Genomic DNA, 14,907 nt, shown 5'->3' with positions numbered 1-14,907 from the left:
TCTCCCTGACCCTAGGGGGCACTCTCTCCCGCAAAGGATCACTGCCTTGCCAACGACACTTTGCGTCCAGAGCTCCTCCCTCAAGCCAAGGCCCCACCCCTCAGACTGACGAGTCATTCACTCATGGCTATGATCCCACAGGTACACACAAACACACACACACACACACACACACACACACACACACACACACACACACACACGCAAAAACTCCTCCCCTGCTTCTGTTTGTTTGGTTTTTCTTCACCACCAGTGACGCATTCATTCCCTCCCGGTTTTCACATTTTCCTCCAAAACGGCCCCTGATCTATAGTCTCCTCTCGAACAGTCCTGTGGTGAGCATGATAGATCCACTCTCAGCTCTACAGGGCAACCATGAGTGTGGATCTAAAGTGTGTGTGCGTGTGTTCGTTAGGTGCTCCACCTGGCAGTCAGCTCTCAGCCCCAGCTAGTCCTGCTAGCCCCACTCAGGACATTTGGGTCCTCAGGAGCTCCCCCACTGGTAAGAGTGTGTGGCCCCAAACCCCAAAACCCCCGACCGCCTGTGAACCTGTAGTCCAGCTTCATCCGCCGCCCTTCTGATAACAGAGTCGCTTTAGTGAAGCTTATTCCTAACTTTATCCTCCTTTAACCCCAAAGTCTTGTCCTCATGAATCCACCCTGCAAATCCCAATCCCCACCCCCACTGCCAACCCCACCCTAGCCACCCACACCCCCAATGATCCAGTAACCATGACCATAGGTGTTTTCTTGCAGCAGGACATAATGGTAAGTGAGCAGCATTCCTTGAGAGCTTGACCCCCTGATTTGGAGTCTTCTTTCAGGTTGCTGGTGAGCCTGTACACCTCCGCACCGCAGCCTGTACAGCAAAAATACAAAGATAATTACATACAGGGCTGTGTCGTAAAATTTTGTAGTATTTTAGTCTAAAATATTTAGAAAACATCATCAGAATCATTAACAGTAATATAAAGAACAGAATTTGTGGAAAAATCTATTTGTATATTTATGTATTGCCTTGCAGGGATAAGCGTATCTCCTGAAGTTAGCATTGTAACCAGCTGGCCGCGTCATAATACCACTTTGTACCTCAAGAGGCAATAGTGAGTCCCGCATTTGCATATGAAATGTGATATTCAGTAGTGCTCTCCATCTTCCTCACGTTCCTCAACCTCTCGTGGCTCGTCCTCTTCTCCTGCCACCACCACATCTTCACCGTCTCTCTGGTGACTGGGTGTGAAATCACCATCGTCAATCTAACAGTAACCTGTGAAAACAGCAGAACAGTTACATAATCAGATTGCAGGGCAAACCTGTGTGGAAAACATTGTCATTCAATCCTTGCAGTTTTGGCAACATGCCAACACTTCCCCTTTGCTAAGCTTAGATTTATTCAAGCTAATGTTTTCTCAGTGTGCAGCACGCCCTCTTGTGCACCCTAAATGGCAGGCACACAAAGTGGGTCAGTAAAGAAAAACCAAATGGTCCACCAGCCCATGTGCTGGTGCTTCAAGATTTCTCCCAATATGCCAGATGTTCACGACTCTCTGGTAATATACTACCCCAGATTTGTTTTGGGTATGTATATGAAGTTTTCCAGTTCTAACAAATTGCCCCTGTTGTTGCAAACTGCGCACGCAGTGTTGTCCAAGTTTTGGACAACACTGCGTGCGCAGTTTGTAAAAATCACTAGATTTTTCCGACACGTTAATAGACGTCAAGGCGAATGACGTTGCGACTCACGGGTTTTAACCACTGGGTGGTTAGTGCATCGGTCTCCCATACCCAAAGCTGTGGGTTTTGTTGCCCGGCCAGTGCAGTAAAATCGTAGCAACAACAAAGAGAGAGACAAGCATTCTCCAAAATCGCTTACTGCCCCCTAGCTGTTCGCCCCCACCTCCGGTCTCTAGGCTAATCTAAGCTGATTGCCACCCAGCCGGGTGACATCCACCGTGGCGTCTGTCAGTGGTCTGTGAACTGCCGTCTTGAAGCCTCGAGTCTAGTATTTTGACCAGCGCCATCTTGGTTTTCTGAAACCAGAAGTAGGAGCAGGGAGGTGGGTCTGACTGAGAGCTCGCCCATGCACACCTGCAACCATGCAGCGATTGGACCGTATTAGCTGTAAATCACGCTGTATCCACACCCCAATGCATGCAGTGCTTTATCGTCTATTTTACTCTGAATGAGACCACGATTTTCAAAATGAACATCATGCTGTATTGAAGAAGACTTGAAACTAGCGTTTGAGACCATAAACTCCTCAGGAAAATGTTCACTGACGTTATAAATCAAGTGAGAAGTAGATTCATTTTCCCATAGACTTCTATAGAAACAGACATCTTTTTGCAACCAGTGGAGTCCCCTCAAGAGAATACAGGCGTCAGGCACTTCAGCATTGGCTTCATTTTCTGGACCCGGTGGCTACGTCCATTTTACAGTACAGTCTATGCTCCCAGCCTTAGCCGCATATGTGCACACAAACACGAGTTTTGGTTGGTCAAAGCGCTAATCGAACTTGATATTGACTTCTTTTTTTGCAGTGTATTACACCCTAGAGTCATGCTTTCACTCAACTTCTTTGCAAGTCTCGTTTTACAATGCAATCTCTCTCTGTTTTCTGTTTCTCTGTCTTTTCTCATCTCTCTCGCTCTCTCTTTCTCTCTCAGGTGACAGGAGCAGTGTTGGCAGTGCCGGCAGTGTGGGCAGCAGTCGCAGCGCCGGTAGTGGCCAGAGCTCTGAAAGCAGCCACAAACAGAACGGGACTCCAAATCGCCAAAATGCTGACACCGGCAAGGTATTGACATTACATTGGCAAGCCGTGCATTTGTGGACTGACACTTTATGTAGGATGGAAATGTTGATCCCTTAATCTTGAAATCACTATGAAAATTGTCCATCACAAGTCTTCCATGCAGGTTTTCTTGTTGTATAAATTCCCTAAAACACACTAGTACTATGCTGAATAGGTAAGATTTCATTATGAGTCTATATCTACCTTGACTTGCCAAGGTAGATGTAGTCTCATAATGAAATGCATGTGTTCTATGCACCTTCAGCTCATCGCTCTCCATTTTTTCTGTGTGCAGCTGACTCCCTCTGCTGGTGAATCGGGAGACCACCTCCACATGACAGGAGCAGACCGCAGCAAACAGGCTGATGGATCTGCAGGTAAGTCAGGCAAACAAACATCAGTCATCTTCTTCCTCTGTGTAATAACAACACTGTTGATTCTGATGATCTGAAGTTGTCTTTCTGCCAGGTCATCTTCAAAAAAAAAAAAAACCTTTAAAAAAAGGAGATTTTCAAAAAAATTGTAATGTAATGAGAATGTTATTTTGAAAAACTCAATTCAAAAGTCTTTATAGTCATTGTATAAAAACAATGAAAAAGCAGAACTTGGGGAGCTCAGAGCTTCAGGTTTTTACATTTAATCATAATATTATGAGAATAAAGTAACAAGTCCTGTAATACGCTGCTTGAACAAACAATTCTGAACACAGTTATGGGAAAGTCAGGTCTGCAGTATCACTGTCCTATGACACCATGTTTTCTTTGCAACTGCCTCTTCCAGTGAAACGCTTAAGAAAGAGACTGTGGTACGCAGCACTTGAACAGAGGAGGGGAAGGTTGCGAGGATAAAGACAGTGGTTGGTTTGTCAAATGAAAGTCTGCTTAACTTCCCCTCCTCCTCAGATCAAGTACAGCAGTTTAACTCTGTCATCCAGAGACAGTCCCTCTGTTTGTTTTGGCTGCCGTGCCAAAGAGTAATAAAGCCTGAGCCCTAAACCTTGTCGGATGGTATGAACCTGTGTTTTTGATCTCTGCACTCTTTGACACAACTGTCTGGATAAAAGTCCCCGCTGGTCTTAGCCCACTTCTGCAAAACATGTCCAGTTTTTTGTTCATGGCATTTTCTAGTAAAAGTTTGATTTTGTTCTTTGTTTCTTTTTGATTTAATTCTTGAAGTATTACACCTTTTTTAACACAATATGACAATTTGTTTTCTTTTGATTGATCTTTTTTCTTAATGTTTTATTATTTTCACATAAATATTTGACTTAAAGTCAGAATTTTTTCCAGTTATATTATTATTTTGTTTAGGAAAGTTAGATTTTCTTTGTAAAGCATTAGAGATTCTTCTTTTAATATATTTTTTAACTTAACCTAATATACAACTAAGTTGTTATAGATCATATAATGTTCTTACTTCAGTTTGTGTTTTAATCAGTGGTCAGTGGACTTTTTTTATCCTTCATTTTTATTTTGAACGGCTAAAACATCAAGTTCTTTCTTGAAATCTTGTGCAGGTCCCCAAGAAAAACTTGACTTAAACCATTTTACATGTAAATATATTTTTATTTATAAAGACTATAGATGTATTTTTCGGACCAAGGTATACATCATGGTGAAAAGCAAGAATCCTTCTTTTTGCAACACCTTTAACATCACTTTACCTGAGGAATGCAGGTTAAGACAAATGTAGCAGTGTTGCATTTGTTCTGCAGATCGAGTTGTTGTTGGCGTCCGTCAGAAAGGAAATGAGATGGAGGGAGAGAGAGAATGGCCTTGGCCTCACCTCACCACAGAAACCAATAAAACCCGCGGTTTCTCTCTGTGACACAGAACATGAAAGCGCCCGATCGCCTCCACCTGCGGAAAAACTACAGACCCGCAAATTGCGATGTTCTCGGGACTCGAGCCTTGTCCGCTGTGAGGGGGCTTTGCAGATATTAAGGAATGACGTGCCAGATGAAGCCAAAGGTCGATGCTGACCTCGGGGTGAATAGGAAGGAGGCTTGAAGGAGTGGGGAAGGGAGGGGGTCAGGGGGAGGAGACAGGAGCAGAAGCAAGGGAAGAAAAGCATCGTCTGTAGAACGAAGGAGAAGGTCTGAGGCACAGAGCAGGTTGGATGAGTTAAGTTGAAGAGACGTGTGAACGTGAATGCGGCAGAAGGAAGGATGAAGTGCCAAATATCAGGAGCTCTGCCTCTCTTGTTCTTCCTGAAGGGTAAGAAGTCCCGTACTGATTTGATGGGATGTTTAATGCCTTTGTCGGGGGGATTTGTCAGGGACATTCACATTTCAGGTTGTTTTTTTTCCTACTTTGTTGAGGCAGAGGGAGACAGTGAATATAAAACTAAGTGTCCTGAGCTTCAGTGTAGAATGTAATAGGAACTGTCATTCTGTCAAAAAAATTATATATATTGACCCTTCAAGTAATGACAAGCCCATTTTTTGGATTTTATTCCAGACTTATGTTGTTGTATAGCATTGGCACGAGTCAAGGGTACACGCTTCATTGTTTCCGGACCTCGCAGCAAAGCTGTTACAACAGGACTGTGCAGGACAGGTTTTTGGTTCGCCAAGAAACAGCTGCACCATGTGATGGGGTATTCAGATCGAATGTGATAGAGCAAAGAGTTTGCACGGGTATAAATGGAAGAGCAGCACATAATTGCACAGAGCCCTGTATGAGGATGGTACACAAAGTTACGCTGGAGGAATTTTCCAATCTGGTATCTACACTGTCTTCTATTTTACAATCATATTGAGCATTCATTGTGGAGGTCAACAAAGTACAAGGGGTCGTAGCTACATTAACTTTAACAACTGAACTTGGGTTTCGCTGATGTTTTTAGAGCTGCAACAGTTAATCGATTAGTTGTCGACTACCAACTGAATCGCCAACTATTTTGATAATCAATTAACCGGTTCCAGTAGTTTTTCAAAATTCTGTGATTTCAGCTTCTTAAATGTGAATATTTCCTGGTTTCTTTGCTCCCCTGTGACAGTAAATTGAATATCTTTGGTGTGTGGACAAAACGATCGACATTTTTCACCATTTTATGACATTTTCTGGACCAAAAAACAAATCAATTAATCGAGAAAATAATCGACAGATTAATCGATAATCACAATAATTGCAGCCCTAGTTGCAGCCCTACATGTGTTTCCTTAAATGTTGATGTGTGGAACATGGAAATTTCTCTGCTCAAAGACGTGAAGCAAAAGAAAATCTGTCTTTTAAAATCAATTCTCCTCTTTTATTTTTGATTTGACCAGGTTTTGAGATAGCAGTGTCTAAAATGTCTATTTATTCATAATTAAAGAATAAAAAGAAAATGCCGTGATCAAACCATTCCCTTGATTAAAAGACAAGCCAAAACAGAGGAAAAAGGGACGGGGGATGCATTCCTCAGAGACCTGTGGTGATGTGTCATGACTGACAGAGAGATGAGTCATGAGCGTGCCTCAGGGAGCTTTCAGTTTAGGTAGATAACACAACTTAAGTCACCTGTAGAGACCCAGACACACACACCACACACTCACTCTCATGCAGCTGTGTGGTGTGTGTGTGTGTGTGTGTGTGTGTGTGTGTGTGTGTGTGTGTGTGTGTGTGTGTGTGTGTTTTTGCATGTGGCACATGCCAGAACCTGGTTACTTTTCAGTCTCTGTTTTTGCTCACAGCGTTGCCTTGTGTCCCTCCGTAAATAAAGCATCTGTCGCCGTGTTGGATTGATCGTGTGTGTTTTCTAGGTGGCTCCCGTCGGCAGGTCAACGGCACTCCTCAGAAAGGCTTCATCAGGCCAGAACATCTCCTGGAGGGCAAGGTGAGTTGATCATTCGGGGTGTAGTTGAGTGTACGAGTGTGTTTAGGTGATAAATTTGACGTAAATCTTCTTGCCCTCTGTTACAAGGACTCTGAGGCCATCTACCAGTGGTTGTGTGAGTTCCAGTTGGAGCATTACACATCCAACTTCATCAGCGCAGGGTATGACGTTCCCACCATCAGCAGGATGACCCCAGAGGTGTGTTGTCGTTGCAATGAGCGTCTTGACCTTAAAGTCGTGATTTTGAAGTGTCTTGACACAGCGTTTCACATTTCGTTTTTCGGTTTGATCGACAACACGAACCACGGGCCCTTTGAGAGCTCATCATAGTGTTTTACTATGGAATAAAATCACTTCCTGACCTTCATCCACAGTTTGTGACATCAAACGCAAACAACTATTGACTTCGGTTCAATCCAATACCAAACTAGTGTTGTGTGTGTGTGTGTGTGTGTGCGCGCGCGCGTGTGTGTGTGTGTGTGTGTGTGTGTGTGTGTGTGTGTGTGCGCGTGTGTGTGTGCGTGTGTGTGTGTGAGAATGGGTTAATGTTATTTGTACTGTGAAGCGCTTTGTGTGGCCAATAAGACTAGAAAAGTAAATTTAGTGACAGGAAAAAGAAAACTCCATAGTACTCCCGTTTGTGTTCTTTGTTTTGCTGATGATTTTCCGGTTGTTCATTGACTGGCTGTCTTGTGCATTTTGTTTCATCAGGACCTGACGGCAATCGGAGTGACCAAACCTGGCCATAGAAAGAAGATCTCCATGGAGATTGGCAAGCTGAGTATCCCGGAGTGGCTGCCTGATTACATTCCTGTGAGAGAGCACCTCTGTTGACCCAGTCACATTTTAACATCTAATACATACCACTGGTGTCTAACCGTTGGTGTTTGTTTGTTGTGGCAGTCGGACCTGGGGGAGTGGCTTAGTGTTATTGGACTTCCTCAGTACCAGAAGAGACTGAGCGACAATGGCTACGACTCCATCACCATTGTCAAAGACATCACCTGGGAGGACCTGCAGGAGATTGGCATCACCAAACTGGGTAAAGGGATTAGAGCAGACTTTGATGACGTTCATGGTGTGGCTTCACACAAATTCGAAGCGTCTGGTTGATGCTAGTCAGGTTTTATCGACAGGTCTTATTTAAATTTTGTACAGATCATAGAAATGTCCAATCTACTTATATATATATATATATATATATATATATATATATATATATATATATATATATATATATATATATATATATATATATATATATTTATTAGTGCTTTGCATTCATTTTGGACTGTGTATATATTTCATGTAAATAATTTCCACAATCATTGTAGCACAAGCAAATTAGCAGTGATTTAAAGGGGCAGTAAGCAATTCTAAAGAAATACACGTTTTGTAAAAATCCTCACGGTACGCTAGCTGTTGGTTCTGTTTGTGCACATCCCTGGCTCTGTAAATTGAAATGAAAACAAATTGTTTGAGTCGCACCACACAACACTGCGAGTGCAGTTTGTAAACATCACTCGTCGACACGTTAAGAAACGTGCTAGCGGGTGGTGTTGCGACTCTGGGCTTTTGGCCTGGTGGTTAGTGCGTCGGTCTCCAATACCCGTGACCTTGGGTATTGATATGAAAATCACAGCATCAGTAAAGAGAGAGACAAGCTTTCTACAAATCGCTTACTGCCCCCTAGAAGGGTGACTACGACAAAGCTACATACAACAGTGTATGTCGAATTAACACAATCATTCTGTCACGAAAAAATGTATTCATGCTTGCTTCAGTGAACTCTGGGTTTCACTGCTGTTTTTCAAGGCCAAGGTCACATCGAGAGTGCTATCTTTCACACAACTGTCTCAAAAGAGTCTCCAGAAATAAAATACAATGTAGTGAAATTATTCCGTAATTTCATCTTGTGGCCACATAAGGTCCTGTTTAGCACCCATCCATTATCTATACGAGCCAGACTGTTTCATCGGACTTGTCAGCGTTGTCGTTTGTAGACTGTAATTTTATCTGCTTGTTTCAGGTCATCAAAAGAAGCTCATGTTGGCAGTGAAGAGACTCTGTGACCTCCAGCGATCTCGTAACCACGCGGACAGAACTGGCGGTGGGACTCTCAGACGCAAACCCCCGGCTGCTCTAGAGCTGGTGGCCATCGAACACACACCAACACACAGCGTGCACGCTCACGCACACCCTGACGCCCTGTCCGACACCTGCTGCCCCTCCCCTCGCACCCCCAGGGCCCTCCTCTCCTTCCAGGACAGCGAGCTGAGCGCTGAGCTGCAGAGCGCCATGATGGGCAGGGCGGGAGGAGGAGCCGCAGAGGCGTTCGGTATCAGGGGCGTGGCCTCTGCAGCAGGTATATCTGCCATGTCGGTCAGTCAGGAGAGCATTAGTATGCGGTCACGTGGCTCAGGGAACTCTGGGAATTCTGGACATTCTCAGGAGCACCACGCTACATCCTCCTCAGCCAGAACGTCGAGCCGGTCGAAGGACAGTCTGGGTAGCGGAGGAGGGGAGGAGGCCAAGCGTGGAGGAAGTAGTCCTGCAGGCAGGGGTAGACAGAGACCCACGGAGATGTGGGAGCACCAGAGTCGGACCGCGACTCCCAACAAACTCCCTTTCTCCCCCCTCACGCCTCCACTGACCCCGAGCAAAATGCCTCGTTTTGCCTACCCAGCTGTCCCACCCAAAGCCAAACACTTCCAGTCTAACCGCCTCTATCAGCCCCAGCCCCAGCACCAGCACCAGCACCAGCCCCAGCCCCAGCCCCCCTCCTCCCCTTCCTCTCCGTCTCCCCCCACACAGAAGGCCTTCAGTTTCCTCCAGGCTCAGGCAGCGGGTGTCAGCGGGGCCCCACAGCTGCTCTCAAAGCCTCTACCTGGAGCCGTCCCTGTGCTGGGGCCCCGGCCTGGACAAGCCCCAGCTGATGGCAACCAAAGGGGCCCGCACAAGAAGCGTGCCCAAAGCCTAACTCGCTACGCCCTGTCCGACGGCGAGCCAGACGACGACGACGACCTCGCCCCCCCCTGCTCCGCTGCTTCCTCTGCGGCCATGCCCTCCTACGCCACATTGTCCCGCAGGCCAGGGCGCGGTCACACCAGCGCCACAGGGGCCCAGCGGCACATCAACCGCAGCCATTCTTTCGCCGTGCGTTCACGACAGAAAGGCCCGCCCCCGCCGCCACCCAAGAGGATGAGCTCCGTAACCGGCAGCCCACCATGCCAGCTGGGAAACAGGGAAGGGGTGGAGCCAGAGGGAAAGGGAGGAGTGGAGATGGAGAGCGCGGGCAGCGTGCGGAGTATTGCAGCCAGGCTAGAGGGAAGCAGCAGCAGTCCATCAAGGAGGATCGATATCCCACCAACCCACATCCCGGTTACTCCTGTTTTCAGCCCTGTCTCCTCACTGATTCCTTCTCACATCATCATACATCACTCAAAACCTGTACCCGCCTTGGGCATTGGTGGCCTAAGGAGGACAGGAAGTGAGAGGACAGAAGGAGACACTGATAGACAGAGAAATAGAAGTACAGAGGGAGCACCCGAAGAGAAAGACAGAAAAAGTGAAAGAATATCAAAGAATGCTACTGCATCTCCGAAGCGCAGTTCCTGTGACCGTCTGCCTTTCGCCGAGGAGGGTAACCTGACCATCAAGCAGAGGCCCCGGATAGCAGTTGTCCCCCAGGCAGACGCTGAAGCTAAGACTCCCCCAGGGGAGCCGGCCCAGACCCCAAACGGCCTGGAGCTCCCAGAGTTCAATCTGAAAGAGTCTGACACAGTGAAGAGGCGGCACAAACCCAAAGACAGAGACGCATCCACGCCAGAGGAGGCTTCGACACCCGACAGAGACGACTACTACCCGCACATCGGAAACGCACGTGATGATGTGAGGGCGCTGCGCGACGAAGGACCTCCCAGACATGTTTTCCAGAGAGTCGGCTCCATGGGGAAAGGCCCGAAGCCGCCGGTGTTCTCCAAACCTTCCAGTCCTCTGAAACAAGCCCCTCACAGCAAACCAACTCCCCCGCTGATCGCAGTCTCTCCACTGCAAGCCAGCGCACAGACAGCCATTCCTAAACTAACCAGCATACAGATTCACACAGTCTCACCCAGGCTGGGTGGCAGCGTACACACACACACTGGTATACCCAGTCCTAAAGCTGGGAAGCCCCCACAGACGGTGATTTGCAAGCCTGAGAGTCCACAGAAAGTCGCTGGTGTGTCTGCATCAAGACTCCCTCAGCACAGCCACGCTTCGGCATCCACAGCAGGTAACACCGACCACAAATAAGATTTCCAGAAAGGAGGTCAACTTCTTTACCAAGTAAAAAAAAAAAATCTAATATCTGCTCTTCATATCCCACAGGACCAAATCTCGGTACGGTCCAGAGCGTCGTGTTCGCCCCTCCCTCCTCTCCAGCGACGTCCCCCTCGTACTCCGCCTCGGCACTGCCGGGCCTGATGGCGAGGGCGGGAACGCCTCCGGCCGGCGTGGCTGGTCTGGAGCTGCTGGCTCAGAAGAGGCTGGAGAAGACCAGCACGTCGCTGGAGGCTGCTCTCAAGGTGGTGGAGAACAAACTGGCGCAGGGGAGCAGCGTGGACGGGTAAAGTCACCTTACTGTCATACACACACACACGTTGGTGGGCTTTCACTGTCGTCTAGCACTAAGGAGGCGGAACTGTAATGTAGATCACTGGAAATGTAAAAGTCAAGTGTAAATACAGGTTTTTATGCAGGTACAGTGAATCTGCCAACTGTTGTAGGGCAAATTTATATTAGTTCCAGTGTTCACCTATTGAGTCTTATTGCCAGATAGTGAGCTCTGATGAGGCTGGAGAAGAGATCACGGTCACGACATCACGTTCTTACAACATCACGTTCTTACAACATCAAATAACTAATTGTTTTTCGGTTTTAACTTTGGTGAGTATAATGTAAAGAATTACTGATGGAAACTAATGGACAAAACTACGAAAATTAGACAAGTAGTTGATAAACTGCAGAGGAAATTCAACATCAATGTACCACAGTGCTTGTTTTGTTATAATATGTTGCGTGACGTTGTCCTGTCGTGTTCCTCAGTGGCGGCAGCACAGTGAAGGCTGCGGGAAATATTCTGGACGACATCAGCAACATGTTTGACGACCTGGCCGACCAGCTGGACGCCATGTTGGAGTGACTTTCCTTCACCCAAAGGGAGCAGCAGAGAAGAAGAAGGAGATAAAGACTCGAGAGATGTCGTTGAGAACAGAGACTGCGGGGCTCAGGACCTCTGTGGGACTCGGGAGGAATCATTAAAATGCACATCTAAGGATTCCCCCCTGCACAAAGTTTCCTCGGCGCTGCCTAGATTTCCAACGCGAGCACTTCGCCCGAGGACACACACCTGGGAATGTTATTGAAGCAAAAAAAAAAGGACAAACGGCCGCTGCGACACCGGCCTCCAGATGTCTTGTGTGTCTGCTCAGCACATGATCACTAAAGGGAATGAGGGTCCATTTTTATTCACGTCACCTGTAAATGTATAGATAAAGTCTATTGGTGGCTCTGTATTGTGTGTAGTCGGATATCTTTATACTGAGTATATTTATACCTCTATACGTTTGTTTTTTTTAACAAATGGAGTTCCTATCGACTGATCCACTGTTTAAATAGCTGTGCTGTACATTAGCATTACTCTTATGAATATACACTGGGGTCCAATAGTGTTAGAGCACTTTCCCATTGTCGCTCATCGTCGGTAACAGTGGGAGAGCTCGTTAATTGTATTAAATAGCAGCCTATTCCACATGTATGTAGCAGATATGTTTCTACCAAAGTCTCTGATCCCTCTTCGGCAGGCACATAGGAGAGGTTTCAGAAACATCACGTCTGCAAAGCACTGCTCGTGTCCGCGGAAGCGCGTTCAGCACTCCTGGAGGCTGCGGAGTCCGTGGAGCTCAGCTCGCCTCAGGGTGCTGCCGAGTGAACGTACTGTAAATTTTGTCCCACGGAAAAGAACGGGAGATTATCCTGTTCAACACTGTTGAACAGTGCTGTCAACACTGAGAATGAATATCTATAGAGGTGCTGATTTGCAGATTTGAGTATGGAGTGTGACATGGACCATCTGAATATTTAAAGTCAGTTTTTATATTTAAGAAAAACAAAACTATTGTAAATTGATGAATTAAAAGCTGCAGCAAGTAAAACTTTTTACAATTGATATTTCTAATACTATCTTTACTTAAAGTGGAATCACAAAATTAATTTAAAAGACAAACTATTCATATAACACTTTTTGTTTACCGTTTACTAATGTGTCTTCCAAACATTTCAACTTCACTATGCAGTTGTTTCTCGCTTTAACATTTACAGGTTCTATTTTGTGATAACTTTAGTTTAAAGCTACAGTGTGTAACTCTTTTTTATAAATATTGTTGAAACAATTGAATATCGTTTTAGTTGACACATACATAACATGAGTTCATGTCAGAGGCGTCAGACTCGAGGCAGTTAAAAGATGTTCCCGTTTTTGTGAGTCTCAACCTCTCAACCAAACAGAGAAGGCCGAAGTGAAGGGCGGGGTCCACAGCTGTCAATCAGCGCATAAGCATGATTCTGCTCTACTATAAGCACTGCACTCACGCCCAGGCTTTCACTCTCGTGCCCTGCTTCCTGCAAGAGGTCACTGTCTCACAGGTTTGCAAGCTCCCGATTCCCACATCAGCCGAGACAGTGAACACCCCTTGGTGGAGGTGAAAGGCTGGGCGGAGCCTAACAACGCAGGCAGAGGGAGGGGTGTGGTTTATTTTCCAGTCTCAACCTGCATTTTGTATCTTGAACGATGTGACCGAGGCTGAAGAGACTGAAGATGTCTCTACAAAAATAAAAAGCGTCATTTTTGAATTTAAAGAGAGTGACACGATGTAAACTTTTTAAATGTTAAAGCAGAAAACCAAAGCGTATTATAAATATCATTGGAACGTCACTTAGACACAGAATAGAGCGAATAGAATCGCTAATTGGCCTCATGCAATAATCTTCAGGAGAACAGAGAGGCCATTTCCTGCAGCCATCTTTAATCCTGTTTTTTGTTTTTGTTTTTTTACAGCACTCATAAACTTCCTCCCATACTTTGACCAGGAGAAGATGCAGGCGTACTGTAACACAATCAGGGAGTTGGAATGTTTTTCAGGCATTTTGACAGTTCTAGCACTATTTGTTCCTATGTTCCTGCTTTGATGGATGTCAGTTACTTTTGTTGTTGATGTTACTGATTATAAATAATACTGATTAAAATAAATGACTGTGTCATCCTGGAAGTGATTAAAAGGAGGATTTGTACTGAGCTGGTGTTTGTTTGTCCGGGTGCATTCCATGAAAATAAAAGTGGATCTTAGATGCAGCACATTTTACATTATAATGGCGATCTCAATCCAGTTGTGCAGACGTTTTTCAGTTTTGTCCCTCTTTTGTTCTGAACTTTTTTTTACCTGCGCATTTCTCTGTACCGCTGCAGATGAGGGGAAACCTCAATGATGATTGCGGTTCTGTACATTTTCGAATCATAGGCTGTAAATAAAGATGACAGCTCCCCACGGTGGCAGGGCATAAACCCCGCCTCCTCAATGTTAGTTGATAGGAGGCCGACCAAACTGAAAAAAAGTCAGCGTCTAAGCAGAAAACTAGACATTAAATAATTTTCCCCCCAAAAGATGGATTCTCTCATTTTAGGTAGTTCTTCTTCTTACACTAATGCCTTGCTTGCTTTTCTGGTAAGCTTGGTTTCAATTAGTTAAAAACGTGATGACACGTCATGATTGACAGCTGAGACAGACTCGTGATTGGTGGAATGCGTGTAGATGTATTGGCGGGACGTCGATACTACAGCGAGGTACGTCTGCAACCGAGATAAGAATGAGCTTGTTCATTGGTCGCCCACCTGCGCATGCGTGTTGTCACATCTCACATATTTTCCCTTTATTTTCCACTTTTGAAGCATTTAAATGCAGCGTTTCATTCGGTTAGGGTTACGGTTGTGGTAAGGGTTAGTGGTAAACGACAACTACTTTGGAACCTCACAACACCACAATAGAAAAGTCACTACATCTACTGCTGTTCTTTCGCTTTTCCGCCACATTTCAATATTGGGACCTATGTAGGTCCCGCTAATGCGCCTGGTAGCCAACCGCCATTAAAGACGACGAAGAAGGGGCTACAACCAATCACGTTGCGATCTCACTCCGCAATCACTACTGCGCAGACTCTGGCTCCAAATGAGGTGGGGACACGTCGGCCATCTTTATACA

General features: G+C 45.8%; 1 protein-coding gene across 3 annotated transcripts in view; it reads left to right on the top strand.

Moving 5' to 3' along the window:
• The window catches only part of LOC118287701 (caskin-2-like), a 52,489-nt gene extending 38,543 nt beyond the window's left edge, over positions 1-13,946 (top strand). Inside the window, exons 12-21 of one of the 3 annotated variants that reach the window (XM_047327725.1) lie at positions 37-141; positions 2,667-2,794; positions 3,087-3,168; positions 6,537-6,610; positions 6,698-6,808; positions 7,322-7,423; positions 7,514-7,652; positions 8,640-10,886; positions 10,982-11,219; positions 11,699-13,946. In XM_047327725.1, the coding sequence (XP_047183681.1) occupies positions 37-141; positions 2,667-2,794; positions 3,087-3,168; positions 6,537-6,610; positions 6,698-6,808; positions 7,322-7,423; positions 7,514-7,652; positions 8,640-10,886; positions 10,982-11,219; positions 11,699-11,795 (3,323 nt within the window). In that variant the 3' untranslated portion in view covers positions 11,796-13,946. Of the gene's footprint in view, positions 1-15; positions 142-2,666; positions 2,795-3,086; positions 3,169-6,536; positions 6,611-6,697; positions 6,809-7,321; positions 7,424-7,513; positions 7,653-8,639; positions 10,887-10,981; positions 11,220-11,698 lie in introns of all 3 variants that reach the window. The other 2 variants (XM_047327724.1, XM_047327726.1) reach the window with 2 other exon arrangements.
• Positions 13,947-14,907: the final 961 nt, after the last annotated feature.

The sequence above is a fragment of the Scophthalmus maximus genome, chromosome 16 (genome assembly GCF_022379125.1).
Source record: "Scophthalmus maximus strain ysfricsl-2021 chromosome 16, ASM2237912v1, whole genome shotgun sequence".
Taxonomy (NCBI): domain Eukaryota; kingdom Metazoa; phylum Chordata; class Actinopteri; order Pleuronectiformes; family Scophthalmidae; genus Scophthalmus; species Scophthalmus maximus.
The sequence above is the reverse complement of the archived record's forward strand: the minus strand, read 5'-3'. Positions and strand labels throughout refer to the sequence as shown.